The 16366-nt window shown below is 30.5% G+C and overlaps 1 protein-coding gene across 1 annotated transcript in view; it reads right to left on the reverse strand.

Annotated features, from left to right (window-relative positions):
• The window catches only part of Mat89Ba (nucleolar protein 6 Mat89Ba), a 121806-nt gene that overhangs the window by 93630 nt on the left and 11810 nt on the right, over positions 1 to 16366 (reverse strand). Inside the window, exons 3-4 of the mRNA XM_085812505.1 lie at positions 11387 to 11503; positions 1979 to 2155 (exon numbers count right to left, since the gene is read on the reverse strand). Of these exons, the coding sequence (XP_085668631.1) occupies positions 1979 to 2155; positions 11387 to 11503 (294 nt within the window). The remainder of the gene's footprint in view (positions 1 to 1978; positions 2156 to 11386; positions 11504 to 16366) is intronic.

The following is a 16366-nucleotide window of genomic DNA, read 5'->3' on the forward strand; positions in this document are numbered from 1 at the left end:
ACTTTCCAAAACTGATGGAGTGTGTGAAGAACTCTACAACTTAGAATTCAAATAATTATGTACAATGCATTTCAAATTTGAAAGAGGAAAACAGATTTACCGATTTTTGTGAAAATGAAATTTTTATTAGAATGATCTCCTTGCCATTTTCAGTACACAGTGGACATTTCCACCTGAATTTCGATTAGAATTTACAGATTTACAGTGTGACTCTGCAGTAAAATGTAAGTTTCTTGAAAATCCTACATTAATTAATTTTTATTCGAAGTACTTGACCGAAGACAAGTATCCAGGAATTTGTAAATTACAAGACAGAAATTAGCCTAAAAAAGAGAAAGTTTAGTGCAGTATGAATGATTTCAGTTATTAAAACTCTGATACAGAAAAGAAACTGAATACATTAATACGTGTTTCCCCCCCCATTTCTATAATGTACCATTATATGTGGAAAATTATACTAAAAAAACATTTACATCATCTACATTCAAACCAGGAAATAAAACAATCTTCCCAAAAAGTATCTGTTGCACATTAAGAACTGCAGGGTAAAATGACAAAAAGATTAATCAGTAAAATTACCTTTAAATGTTGATAAATGGAATGGTGTAGTATTCTAAGCTACAGCAAGCAACAGCAAACTGTGTATTATTTTGTTACACAGTTTTTATGATGATATACTAGATTAAATTTTGTAATTTAATTTTTCAACTCAAATTTGTGTTTGAATCTTTCTATATTAATGCATCATTTTGCTATTTTTAATTACTGATATGATACTGATATTCAATTTCAGAATCTATCTAAATTCATAGATGTGGAAGTAGATCTCATAATAAGTAGCCCCCAAAAAAGGGTTATTACACGCATACAAAAGAAATTATCTAAATGATAGAGAAAACAAAAATATTTAAATTAAAAATATAAGAGTGCTAAATATGAATAAAATATAGTTATAACAACATAAATATAAAACAAATTCACAAAACTCAGTGGATTAAACCCATTTTTTTCTACTGGTTTTCTTCCTCTCTGTAGAAGAATCTTCTTGACCCCAGTTATGACAGTCCCTTCAGGTTTATTATATTAACAAATAAACCAATTTGATATTTTTATCTTATAATATATCTTATAAATCACTAAGTACAAATTTCAGGCAGCATTAAAAAAAGGGGGGAGGCCAGGCAGAAAATATATTAGAAATAACAAAAACGTTATAGAAAAAGTAAAATTTAACAAAATTACATTCTCATTTATTTCTTGTACACAATTTACCATTTGTATTTATTTCTAGCATATAATATCTGAAGGTTATATATCCACAACTGCTGTTAATACAAGATCAAAATGGTTTTTCACTTCCTAGCACTGGTATTAAATAAAATCTGCTAGGTACAAAAGATGATTTTCAGCTATATGTAATATTTATATTTTAAAAAAGACATTTATCCCAAAATGGAATATGTGAAAATGGTCGCAAAATACACCATACATCAAGAATGAAAGTATTGAAGAAATAGTTAACGCTGGAGGAAGAATAAAGGCATTAACGTTGGATATTAGTTCTATGGTTTCTGGTTATCATTTCTAACTATACAGTGGTTAATTTAATTCAAGATAGAACTTCTGTCCATTAAATGGTATAAAGATCTATTACAAACATGGAAAAAAAAAAAAAAAAAGAGGCGGAAACTTAACAGCTATGTTTCTCATACAAGGTGTTAAGTAAATTTGGTTTGTAATTGGCAATCGATCATAGTTGCTGCACTTTTCCCCCCCTCCAAACAGCTGCAATAAGATAAACTTACCATCAGGTTTTTTTTTTTTTTTTTTTTTAAATTACATGTTATTATTAGCATTATCTTACATTTTTTTTTTCTCAGAAGATAGTAAAATACTGAATCTGAGATGTCATTTATTTATTTTACTTCAACTTTGAAAAACAGAAGGATTGAAAATATTATATCAAAATATAGCTTACTTTTGGTATTTCTACAGCCACATCCACAAGAGATTCTGCCGAACACATTGTTTCTAAAACAAAGCTTCCAATCTCTTGTACAGTTTCTGGTGCAATAAGTTTAAAGACACCCTTTGTACTTTCAGGCTTCTGAAGAATAGGTATCTGAATAGAGTCATTTAAAGTAAAATCCTTAATCTATGAGGGAAAAAAAAATGATTCATTTATTTTAATAATTTACAGGAAAACACAAATATAATTCTTTTTCTAAAAAATATACAGAAAAAAGAATTTCCTTAAAAATTTTAAGTGGTTTCTTAACGTATATTTCTTGAAACATGCAATGCTTTAGAACTGTTGACATTTCTGAAATTCTGCAGCTTATTATTAGGTTAATGGAATATGGCAAAATTCACATGGGTTATCTGCATGAGGGGACACAAAGGATTTTCTAATGAAAACCAGCTTGTATTTATGTAACACATACAGAAAACTACGAGAACCAACAGCACAACAAGCCCGTTTGCCTGGCATTGAACCTGGGTCAACTCTCAGTATTCCATAATCTTAGCCAGTTGACTACTAACAGGGCCTACAGCTCATGCAAATAATGAATTTTCTTAATTCTAATCTTTATTTCACAATTTTACTATAATCAGTTAATAAAATTGCAAATATGCACTTGAATCAGATTAATTCTTGCAATGCAATTTTAAAAAATGCAGCAATATAAATGCAAATACACAATGAAACTGATAACATCTCACAAGGACAGTCAGAAATTTTACAGTGCCAGCATGGAAATTCTTAATACAGTCAAAAGTCGTTAATTCGGACACCCATAATCCGGACCTCAAAGCTACAAACTTTCTTCGCATGCGTCGCGTTCACGCATGCGCACAGGCGTTTACGAGAGCGCGTAAGACCCTTACGGCTGCGAATATGTTTGTGCGCATGCGCGTTTAATGTGTAACGGAGTTATACGATAAGCTAAAGTTATCTAATTCAGTTAATGTTGCAGATTGCATTGTTCCTTAATCTTCGAATTGGATCCGGCTTATTATTTTTTGCAGACTGTTAGAGAAATTTTATAAAAGTAAGCTTGAACTTTCGATTATGTCAAATAGAATTTCTGATATATATTTATTAATATGTAAAGGATCTACAAAGGGAAAGTATGTTTCAAAGTCCATTAAACAAAAAGTGGAATTGCTGCAAAAAATGGATAAAGGCATATCCTTTGTTTACCTAAACTTTAACATTTGTTTATTTAAACTTTGTTTATTTTTACGCAATGAATTGGAAGTTGATCTGTCAGCATTATCCTTATCTTCAGGGCAGATGTTTTTATTTTATTTGGCTTATAATTCCTTACTAAGTGTAGTATTTCATCTCGATGTACTCCGTCTTTGATATGATTTAAATCAAGTTCCTCGTCATTATAATTCGCTCCAGATAGTGAAGAAAGTGACCCAGAGGTTATTGAAAACGAAAACATTTCGATTGACAAATTAGTCGGTATTCTCAACACAGCAATTATAGGACTTGAACAGCGGAACTTTGTAACTAAACAAGAAATTATGTCTGTTTAATAGAATTAAAGAAAAAGTATTATCACATGAAACGAAGTAAACAAATAAATATTAAGCTTTTTCTTTTTGTAAATTTTGATACCCTTTAGATCATAATTGTTCTTTATTTCATAAATTACGGTTTCATATTTTTAATTTTGTAATTTCTGCATGCCATCTTACCAGATTTAAACTGATGATCTATAATCCGGAAAAATCGATAATCCGGAATCGCCGAAGTCCCGAGGTGTCCGGATTAACGACTTTTGACTGTAATGTATAGATAAAAATTTTTGATATTTTAATTTGAAATTATAACAATAACAACAGTTATGAAAAAGATCTTAGAATTTTAAGAATGCAAAATGTTTTGATTTCCTTAACTAAAATATTTTAATTAAATTCACATTTATTTACAAAATCTGTGTAAGATAATGTTTTTAAGGCTAACAAAAAATTATCATACATTCTTCATTTATTATAAACATTAAATAACTGGATATTTATAATAAATAAAGAATAACAATAAATGAAGAATTTTATTTTAAAATAGCAGGTAATAAAATATGAAATTTATTATGCTGGTTTTAAAAAGGTATAAAAACAAATCATATATTAAAAGAACACAAAAAGTCCATCACACTGCAAAACACATGTATCTTTACAATCAGAAAATTTTTTAGATGCGTTTCCTTCCCTTTTATTATATTTCTAAGTTCACTTGCTTTAATGAACAAATCAATATTTCTATTAGTCTGCACATCACCTGTTACAGTATGCACATCTCCAACAAAATCCCTTTGGAGAAGAATTTCTTTTTGCTTTATGCAATCAATTTATTTCTTAATGAGTTTTTGCTTCATCTTCAAATCTTATGATTTACTTAACAAATTTTCCTGTTAAAAAAATTAATTTAATTTTAAAATTTAGATTTTTTTAAACAATTAAATTTTTTCAATTAATTTTTCAAATTATCTAAACATTCAGAATTTTTAACATTGGCATTTAGCATTGAATTTCCACAATAGGTAGTACTTCCATATTTAAGAGGATTTATATTCTTAAGAGTTCTCATCATAATTAAAACTTCTCACAGAACACAGTTACAGTGTATTATGGTAGTAGAATGTGAGCAAATAATAAAAAATCTGATGCAGACACCACATAACTTTCTGGTACAGCCTATTAAATTATATGCATTTTTTGCTGCATTTCTCATTTAAACTTATTTCTTCGAATTTCATTAGAGATATACAGTGGCTGACAAAAGTGTTTGTATGCTTAATGAGACTCAGTGAAATATTGCTTTAGTCATTAATAAAAATAATATTTTAGAATGAAAATTTTTTAATAATATCTATAAATTTCTCTTAGCAAAACTACATTAATTATTTCATGAATATATTAAAAGTTTTTTGGGGAAAAATCAATATTAAATAAGTAACAGAAAAATATTAAATAAGTAACAGAAAAGTTACCTCACAAAAGTCTTCGTAAGCTTTAAAGAAATCTGCACATATTAGTAAATATTGTAGTATTTTTGTCGGTTAGTATTTTGTAGAATATCCTGCAGTATTTATGACAGCTTTCGAATGTCTGGGCATAGAGTTCATGAGTGTTTTTCTAATATCTGTCTCAATGTTCCTCCATTATTGCTGTTTTTAGTTTGGTTTTTGTTTTAATGTTCTGTCTTCATACTCTAACCTTTAATTCTCTCCAGATGTGTTTTGTTGGGTTTACATTTAGCGATTGAGGTGATGTTTTCAGAACTTGTGGACAATTATAGACAAGCAAAAGGCAAACGTTGAGGGCCATCAGCTTAGGATCATTATCCTGATAAAAAAAAAAAGTTGTTTCCAAACCCCAAATTTTAGGCAGATAATTTTAAATTATGTTTTAAAATATTTAAATAAAGATCAATGGCTCATTGTGTTATCAGCAAATACTACATTATTTAATCCTGATGCTGACATGCATCTGTACACAAGAACACCTCCATCGCCATGCTTCTGTTCCAACCAAGGTCTTAGGATTAAGTTCTTCATTTTTTTCCCTCCATAGAATTATATGACCATAGAAACCAAAAATGTTAAATTTGCTTTCATCTGCAAATAGAACATGAATAAAATATGCTTCGGGCTTATTTACCATTGATTGATTGATTGACTTCAAAAAAATTTTCTTCGAGCAGAGCAGCCGTGTAATCCAAATGATCCAAGTACTCCTCGAACAGTTTTAAGTGAAACTGAAGTAGAAAACTTTTTAGTAAATTCTGTAGAAATCTTTACAACACTCATATGTGGGTTTTTCACAGATTTTCTAACTATAAATCTCAGATCATGTTGAGTCACATTAAGTCCTCTTTGCCAGATAGTCTCTTCTTACTTCTTTGGATTTGATTTTCTTCTTTAAAGTATTTTATTACATACTGCACCGTAGAAAAGGATCAATTTACTAATTTGGTGATATACTGAATCGAATTTCCATCTTTACGATAAAAAATGATTAATTTTGGAATGCTGTTCATCGTTCCTTTATGACTATGAGAAATTTTTAAACATTAAATAAAATACAACGAAGTAAGTAAGCCAAACAAATTTTTAAACGTCACCAAAATGCAAAAAATAAAAAAAAAGTGGTAAACGATAATTTTATTTATGAAAATGCTTCGGTGTACGATCACTTTTGTGGTGTGTTTTATCTATGCCTCCTTACTTTTAATTTTTGAAAAAGAAAGCAAAAAATGCACAATTTACCAACATAAATATAAGAATAAAAACAACTGAGCTCAACGAGCAGAGTTACAGAGTGGGTATATATATCTATTTACATACTTTTTGGTGCAGCTGATTGCAACCAAAACGGGAGGTGCACAACTACATATTACAGCAGTTCTACATATAAAATTTCAACATTCTGAGGCCTACTTATTTTTGAGTTATGCGAGATACATACATATACATATGTACGTACAGACATCATGAAAAAAATCTCTTCCGAATGCATTTTGAAATCCGTTTTGGAAGAAATAGTCCTTTATTCTGTCCTTATGTACAGATGTTACACAAAAGCATCGTTAATTTGCATTCAATATCAATCAAAATGGATATTTTTGTTGAAATATGATACCTGACAATTTTCACGATTATAATACTTCGTACAAGGAAGTAAAAAGTACAAAATCAAACTCTTATTATTAGTAAGCTAATAAAAGAAAATTTTCATACTCGCATTTAAAATATTTTTACCCACATATACGATAAATAGACTGAGGTTACAAGGTGAACAAAGAATTATATATGAATCTTTTGATACAATAATTCAATGCTGCATTTATGCAGGAAAAAATATATTCCATCAAAAATGTGTAAGATTCTCCCTAGTGTATTTCTCAGTTACTGTAGAAAGTGACGAATCTTAAGAACAAGTTAGCGAATAATCGCTTACGTTCGTGTGACAAGAAGCAACAAGAAGGAAGGGTAACTAACCCTTTATTATTACAATAAGATTTAACAAAACTCCGTCTTGGAGTGTACACTTACAACTCCCTACCAGAATGAGTTTTTAGTATCGCATTGCATGTAAATGAGGTAGAAAGAGTAGTTATGGAAAGCTCAGCTTATTTCAGTGGAAGAGCCTAGGAGTCCTTGATGGCGCATGTTTGCCTCCATGATACTTCGTTATTAAGCCAACTATGCTCGGCCATATTGTATGTGCCTGTTGATAACCGGCGACTAATTTAATTAAGGACCAACTACGTTAGGTAATCGTGTCTAGCTTTGTCTTAGCTAGTTTAGATTAGTCTTATCTTGATTTAAAAGACCAAGTAGAGGCTTTTCTGTAAGCCTGAGAAGGGACCAGCTGTTATCCTTATTTTATTTATTTATTTATTTATTTATTTGTTGAGTGAATAAAAGGGTATTTTAAACATTTCTCTGGACTTTGTCATGAAATACTTTAACTCAGAAATAAATTGCTACACAGTTCAATAAGTTCCTCTATGTTCAGCAAAGATGAAGTGGTGAGGAACATTATAACTTATCTATTAAATTAATAATTAATCCTAAATAATAACTAAAATTAATGATAAAATTTGAAATATTTATGCAATTCTGAAATTATTTTTTTTTCATTTTTTATAAAAATATTTTTATAATTATATACCTAACATTTTATTAATTATATACCTATATTATTAATTATATACCGAAAGTTTACTAATTATATACCTATAAAGTTTTTAACTAAAAAGATTTACCTACAATTGTTCTATCTGTGTTTGTTTTATATTGTTCATCATTCATATTTTTCAATTGTATTCTCAATTTTGTAAAACTGCTGGTAGTTTTTCTGATTAGCTTTTCTCAATTTAAGAACTACTCATCAAGCGTGGAATCGCCTATCGCAATGGACATGATCTGTGCAGTTTTTACGGAAAATATTTTACTGTCGACAGGAAATGACTTTCTATATAAGCACTTGTACTGCTTTGGCTTAGTTGCTGATGATGCCTGTCCTCTTTGTCTGTCAATTAAAACCATGGACTTTTTTCATTTGACAACTTGCACTGCACTTGATTTTATGACTTTTAATTTATGACATTTTATGACAACTTTATCAAGGCTAAATTTTATTGGGTTGCCAGAAGTCCTGTGGCAGATATGGCTACAAACTGACATAGGGGGGAAAATCAATTTAAGAACATTTTTTTTTTTTAGAATTTGCAGTTTCTGCATTTGATTGATGTTACCATATCATTGCTTAATTCAGTATCATTTTCATCGTCAGTTTTCGTAGTTCTTTTAATACTTCCTATAACATCCAGTCAAGTTTTACACATGTTGTCTCAATATTCCCGTACATTGATACAGTCTAAAAATGAATCCTGATAATTTCTATCGGTGAGGTCTGAAACATTAGCTATAGCTTGTAATTTCTTTGAGGCTTCTTTTATGTAGATGACACATTTTCAAAAACTGTTTTTAATCGTATTTTAAGAGATTGACCCAATGCCTTGATTATAATATGGATGGCTTCGAACAGATATCGACTTAGTTATCGCATCTGAAACACATGCATTCTTACAAGCTTCAATTCTGTTTATCATTTTCTATAATGGCATTTGAAAGCTTTCATAATACCCAGGTCTAAAGGCTAAATGTTAGAAGTTGTATTTTCAGGAAGAAATATTTTTTTTCAGAAAACAGTTACAGATGTGCTGCATAGTTGTCTACATAGTAATTACTTTCTTCCTTCTTCAGTTCTCTATCCAATTTCAAAAGAAAATCAATAAAAATACTGTTTATCATCCATGAGTTCTTGTTACTGTGGTAAGGTAAATTCTGGATTTCTTTCAGATATCAAGGTTTTTTGCTTTTGTCAATAACTAGTGCTGTCTTCTTAATTGTTAGATACACAGTGCACATTAATAATAGAATAACTCATTTCTCCTATTTCTGAAACCAACTGCTCTTTCACTTTTAAACATTAATATGTATTCTGTTAATGGTTTGTAATACATTCCAAGTTAATTACTTAAAGATTAAAAATTGAATTACAATAATCAATGATACTTTGGGGAATATTAAATAGTTAGCCTAGATGACTGATTACTGTTTTTTTTTTTTTTTTTTATTTTACAAATAAGGCATTTATTAAAAAGTACAAAGGTTTAGAAGATTTGTGGTAAAATCCAGTACACGGTACAGTTTTGGCACAATTTTGAAAACTGTTGCCAACACCAAAATGACCCGTTTAATACTCATCATAATGCCGCCAAATCCTGTGTGTACCATATACAGTAAAAAGGCGATTCTGGATTAGGGGTTTTTCCGGATTATAGATCATCAATTTAAATCTGGTAAGATGGCGTGCAGAAATTATAAAATTAAAAATATGAAACCGTAATTTATGAAATAAAGAGCAATTAAGATATCTAAAGGATATAAAAAAAAGCAAGCTTAATATTTATTTGTTCACTTTATTAAATATTTCTTTCAATGCGCACATGCGTAAAACATACATTACGCATAGTCAAAATTAGAAAATTGCAACCAGAAAACTATTTGATGTGTATTCGTGATATTTATAATGACGAGGAATTTGATTTAAATCATATCAAAGATGGAGTACATTGAGATGAAATACTACATTTAGTAAGGAATTATAAGCCGAATAAAATAAAAACATCTGCCCTGAAGATGAGGATAGTGCTGACAGATCAACTTCCAGTTCATTGCGCGCCGCAACGCTCTCCCTTGCAGAGCAGCGTGAAATTGATAAACAGATTTCGGAATGGTTAGAGAAACAAAGGATATGTATGTCTTTATCCATTTTTTCCAGCAATTCCACTTTTTGTTTGATGGACATCGAAACATGCTTTCGTTCTGTAGATTCTTTAGCAGCTCCAGAATCATAAACTCTTTTTGACATAATCGAAAGTTCAAGCTTACTTTTTATAAAATTGCTCTAACAGTCTGCAAGAAATACTAAGCCGGATCCAATTAAAAGATAAAAGAACAACGCAATCTGCCACATTAACTGAAATAGATAATTAGATCATTAGCTAATACCGTCCATTATACATTAAACGCACATACGTAAACGTATTATGCGCATGTGTAAATGCATATGTGCATGCGTAAAGGCATTATGCGCTTATGCATGTGCAGAAAGTTTGTAGCTTTGAGGTCCAGATTAAAGACTTTGTAATGTACTAGGATTAAACTGATTTTGTTTTATACGAGAATGGGAAATTATTTTCTTTCATTCAACATACACTGCGAGTCTCTATTCTCAAGGTTACTGGAAACCAAAGTTGCTGGTAACTTGCTTTGCCTTTCTAAAAGACAATCTAATTGATGCTGCAAAAATTGACTCTATGCCAGTTGCCTGAATGACACTCATGCAACACATGATTCGCCAAGAAAGTGATCGCTTCAACATTGGCACAAAATTTGCTTTTTTGGGGATCGCAATATGAAATTCCCTGACTTTTCCAGATTTTCACTAAAATACTTAAATTCCCTAACATTTTTGGTTAATTTTCGAATTCCATGACTTTTCCTGGTTTTTCAGGTAGTACGGCAACCCTGCTCCGCTACCTGCCAAGATCTGCACTGAAATTTTTAGTTAACATATGCTCACATATTTGTTAACAAGGAAATGATGGCACTTTAAACAGAGAGGTACAAAATACTTTTATTTAATCTAACTCTTAACCACTCCTTCTCCCGTTTTTTTTTAAAATCTAATCCTGAGTTTCTTTAATATTATTTTTGTTCTAAAATCTTAAGTCTCCATTTTTTATGAAATGTAAAAGAATGAAATTTTCCCCTTAAAAGCTGTTGGCATACCTCTGAAAGTTTTGCACTATAATTTGAGAACCATTGTTTTAGAAGTTTTTCAAATCTCACCAAGCCTAATCCTTTAATACCCAACTCTTAATCTAAGTAATCAGTGTAAGTTATTTTAAACTAACATACTGCAATTTAACCCCCCCCAAAAAAAATCTGCTGCAACTCAAAATTGTAGAATGTACTGCAAATGGTTTCCATAAAATTTCTCATTTCACAATTCAAACTGTGTTTAAGATATATAGAACATTTTTAACTGGTAATAGGTAAACCAAATTGCAATTAACAGAAAATAAGGAATAGAAAATAAAAACAAAACTAAGTTTCAGGCAAAGATTCAATGGTTAAGACATGCTAAAGGCAAGTAAATCAAAAAGTTAAGCAAATGTTTTAAGTAACATATTTTAGATAAAAATTATTTAATGCATAAAACAAACTTGAGAATTAAAAATTCAGTGAAAGTTAAGAGTAAAAGAATATAATGAGCATGAACTCTTACGAACTTCACACTGCTGTCTTTCAGGAATTTTATACAAAAACTCTTTAAATTCTTCTAGCCATTTTAAGAACATATCTTTCTCTGTGGATTTTTCTTTCAACTCTTTCAGAAGCTCATCTACCTAATACAATAAAAAAAAAATGCTTAACATTACTATAAAAATATATTTTAAAACAAAAAATTTTAACAACATACTATATTAAAAATTATATGAAAATAAAAAATTCATTTATATTAAACATATTTTGTTGATATCAAAAATATTCAGTAACTGACTGATTGGTACAAATGTTTAGATTTTAAATTAAATTATTTCCCGAACATCTTACTCATCTTGACTAGAAACACCTCATATTTATAATGTATACTATCTCAAAATGCATGGTTAAAATATCACAGATTATAAAAAAAAAACATACATATATTCAAACTAGACAAGTTTACAGAACAAGCATCTCCAAAATATCGATTTTTAATACAGATTTAAAATTCTCATTTAGTTTATTCATTTATGCAAGCTTTTAAAATTTAATTACATACTATTTATTTCAGATTGTTTCTGAAAAACTTTGCTATATTTTGCAAAATACATTTTACTCAGCTTTTATTCACTTTGTGTACTGTAATGTATAGTGACAAAATTTTTTGCATGTCATCAATATATTTACAAATTTTCATAAAACAGTTTAAAATTACAATATAAATTCTCTCTCTCATATACATGAAACACATATTAATATGCTAAATTATACAACTAAAAAAAATGAAATTTTTTGAAATGGGAAATATTTTTCATTGTTTGAGCAATAAGATCTAAATTTTTAAATCCTAAAACATATTATTTAGTTTAGTTTTAAAGAGCCTAAGCTAGTAAATTGTATTCAAATAATAGCGTAAAAAGAAAAATGACACAAAATTTCATATTTTATACATAATCAATAGGAAAGAAAAGTCATTTACACAGAATGAGTACTGTTAGTTACATTCTCAAAATAAACACTATACCTAATCTGTCTTTTATTATAAATATATTAATATCTCAATTGACACATTTAAACTTTTACACACAAGAGACACAATATACAACAAATTGTTCAACACAGTTTTATGAGAGACCTCATATGATAACTGTAATCAGCCACTATACATTTAATCTATTCAACAAATCCATTTTCTCACCTGTCAGCAAAATCACAACAAAAATCATCTCAAATTATAGCAAAAAATCCACAGACACAAATATACTCTCACACAAATATATAAGAATGCTTAAGTATTATCGCTACCACCTTAATATGAATTACGAAAGTTTCAGAATTTGCCAGACTCTAGCAATCACGTACATGATGATTCTTCAGATAAGTACGGGCATGACAATTCTTCAATTTTAAAAAATCAATATAATCTTTTTAGTGTAGTCCGAATCAAAAGAATTATTGCACATTTCTCTGTTGGTCACATATTATGTGGTTGTGAATAAGACTAAATATTCAGTGTACAATAATGAAATATGTCTGGTAGACAGTCAGTGTGCAGTGTCGAGTGTGTATAACTCTCTGATCTTTTTTTATCACCTAATGCCCATGCCAGCATATTTGCTACTATATATTAAATGCCACGTTTTTATACCAGGAACCTCATTAAATGTAATTTTTATGTCATAAATTTAGAGATTGAACCTTTCTCATGTATTATTAGCAAATTCTAGGCATAGATAGCAGTACCAGCTTAAAAGAAAAAATTATAAGAAGCATGGATGTAGCAAACAATGCAAGCACATTTTCAGACGTAAGTTGTTTTATTACTTTACAAACATTTTATTAATAAAACAGTTAATAATTACTATTTATATAAAGTAAAAGAGTGTATCACTCAGTATAAAATAACTTTTACAAAATTATCGTTTTTAATGCTAAAATGTATTTTTAAAATCATGGTAGCAACTCTGCTACCATGGGCATTCGTGTATCTAAGCCTAGCAGTTCTCTGAAGAAAATATGTTTTTACATTGAAATTAGTTCATGATCTTTAATCTTTGTAATTTTACAGATAATATATCCTTAAATACAATTTATGGATTAAAATTTTATTAGTTTAAATTTTAATATTTTTCAATTTAAAAAAATATTTTAAGATAGATAGATAGATTTTTTCTGTAATAAAGTCTCTAGGAAAATTCATTTTGAGATTTAAGTTGAAAAATAAATTTAATCCTCTATTAAATCTCAAGTTCTTTTTAATATATTTGTACTTTATTTACTGAATGGAATTTAAAAAAATAATTTAATAAAATTTTCAGAATTTTGAATTTTTTTTTAAGCCATGCACTTCAGGTCCCTTTTTCCACAGAGTAAGGGAAAGAAATGTGTTTAAAAAAAACTAGAAGATGCTATAGCATATATGAATGATTTGGAAAGTGATTTATCCGATATATCTGATGATGAAAATATGCCTACACGAACGTCTGATACCTTCCATGAAAGAAGCTCAGATGATGAAGACCAAGATCATAATGAAGATGTAGAAAATGACCAAAATGCATCAAATACTGAAGAAAGTATCTATCTACGTAAGAGCTATAAAAATTTTTAATTCTCTGGAGCAAAAAAGAACCTAATCTTATGCCTTCATCAAATGATAACTTTCCTTATCCTACAGAACCTCCTGCTCTTGCATATTTTCAGATTGTCATATCAACAAATATGATAAAATTATTAGTTGAACAAATCTGTATAGTGCTCAACTAACAGGAACTTCTCTTATGGTGACGGGAAATGAAATAGAGCAAGTAATAGGAATGATTATCAGAATGGGATTAGTCCGTATACCTCATATTAGAGGATATTGAGAAAAAGGAATAAAGTATGAATCAATTGCAGACGTAATGTCTAGAAACAGATTTGAAAAAAATCTAAAGATTTTTGCATATTGTGGATAATTTACAAATTATCCACAATTTAGTGTTAGAAGTGACGAATGCTGGAAAGTGCAACCATGGTTGTCTAGACTTACAGAAAACATGCTATTCGTTCCAGGTGAGACCAAGCAGTTTACTGATGAAATAATAATTCCATTTCGTGGGACAATCCATATCAAACAATATATGCCTAAAAAACCTGACAGCAAACGGGGTTTAAAAATATGGGCAATCGGGCATTTGTTACGATTTTGATGTTTACACTAGAAAATTTGAAGGTTACTATTGAGATCAAACTGCTTACGCATTAGGTCTAGGAGCAGGTGCAGTTATGCAGCACTCTAAATAAACCAACATAAACTACTATCTTTGCGGATAACTGTTTCTTTGGAATCCCATTAGTATGTGAATTATCCAAGAAAAATATAGGATTTGTTGGGACTTTGAGAGAAAACAGGCTAATGAAAAGTAAATTAAAGAACAAGAAGGAATTGAAAAAAGAAGGCAGAGGATCCATTGATTATTCTGTAGCATTTTTAAAGAATGCAGGTATCATAGCTGTAAATATATTGTTATGAAATGTACAGGTGCATTGAGATGGCTTCCCCGCAAAGCAGTTTTAGGGTTGCCACATTTGGAGAGAAATCGCCCATTTGGCGATATACCATGGACGAATGGAGAACCTTCTGGAATGAATTCTTACCGGTTTAGCCCAAAATATTCTCGAACACAAGCCAAAAGCTATATAAATCCTGCTGGTCCACAGTCAGTGAGTGTGTGTCTCTCATCGAGTGTGTGTGCCTCGTCTAGCGAGCTGATAGTCAGTCATTGAGCGTGTGTCTCGAAGTCTAGCGCCGAGGTGGTCGTCGAGTGCATCTAGAGAGTCTTTTGGTGCATCGTCGAGTTTTGTCTTAGACTGTGGTGAGTCCAGAGCTATACTCTTGTGTATTGCGAGTGCATTGCGTGGAAAGTCTCGAGAGTAAGTGGAGTTCCGAGAACAACTAAGCAGAGTTGCGAACTGTACTCAAGTGCTTTGCCGTGAAGCCGTCTCCACCATGATAGCCTGATAACCTGGAGGCCATGTCACTGATCATGTCAGCGTGTTTATGGTAGATCTTCGACAACTGTAGAACATGACTTTGGAGCTGTCCTGATCAGTATTGGCTAAATAAAGTGTGTTATTCGATACTTCAAGTGTCGTTGTTTTTCACTCCAAATCTACACGAACCCTGTACGAACATGAAGGAAGAAAATAACGTAACAACTGGTGTCAGAATAATAATAATAATAAAAAAACATAACAGCAGGTGTCAGAAGTGGGATTTGCGAGTGATTGACAGTGGCCCGACTGCAGAGGAAAGCCATGGCAGAAGAAATGAAGACTTTGATGGAACTTTTAGCCGAGATGAAAGCTGAAATAAAAGCTGAGATAAAAGCCGGATGTGCTGAGATAAAAGCCGGATATGATGAGATAAAAGCTGGATATAAAGAGATAAAAAGCTGGATATAAAGAGATAAAAAGCTGGATATAAAGAGATGACAGCTGAGATCAATGCCGGACTGAAAGAGATGAAAACTGGACTGGAAGATAAGAAAGCCCAGCGGAAAGAAATAAATGTCGGCCAAGAAAAGGTGCAAGAGCACCCGCTGAAAGTGGAGCTTGCAGAAGAAACTGGAGCCATAAAAGAAGATGTGAAAATGACAGTAGTGGCATCTGGAGAATCCAAGGATGAAGAAATGAAAGAAGTAGCTAACGAACTGCCTGAGAAAGATCCAGAAATGGTCGATGAAATATCTAACAGGATTAAAGAAAAAGAACGAAAACATGAAGAAATAAAAGATGGGAAGGAAGATTTTGATTCTCACGTGCCTGAAGTAGAGATAGAAGAAAGTAAAAATGTGACTGTCAAGTTCCTAGAAACTGATAGTGAAGTTATGAAAATGCACTCAGCAAGTCTCGAACCATCTGAAAGTGCATGTGATGCAGAGATGGGAGAAGCTGATGTACAGCTTAAGCAGTGTGCTCCAGTACTGCAAGAAAATTCACTCACCTTGCAAATTATGTGT

Source organism: Stegodyphus dumicola, chromosome 1, assembly GCF_044657685.1.
Source record: "Stegodyphus dumicola isolate Sdum_Otavi_A_Nest chromosome 1, ASM4465768v1".
Classification (NCBI taxonomy): Eukaryota; Metazoa; Arthropoda; class Arachnida; order Araneae; family Eresidae; genus Stegodyphus; species Stegodyphus dumicola.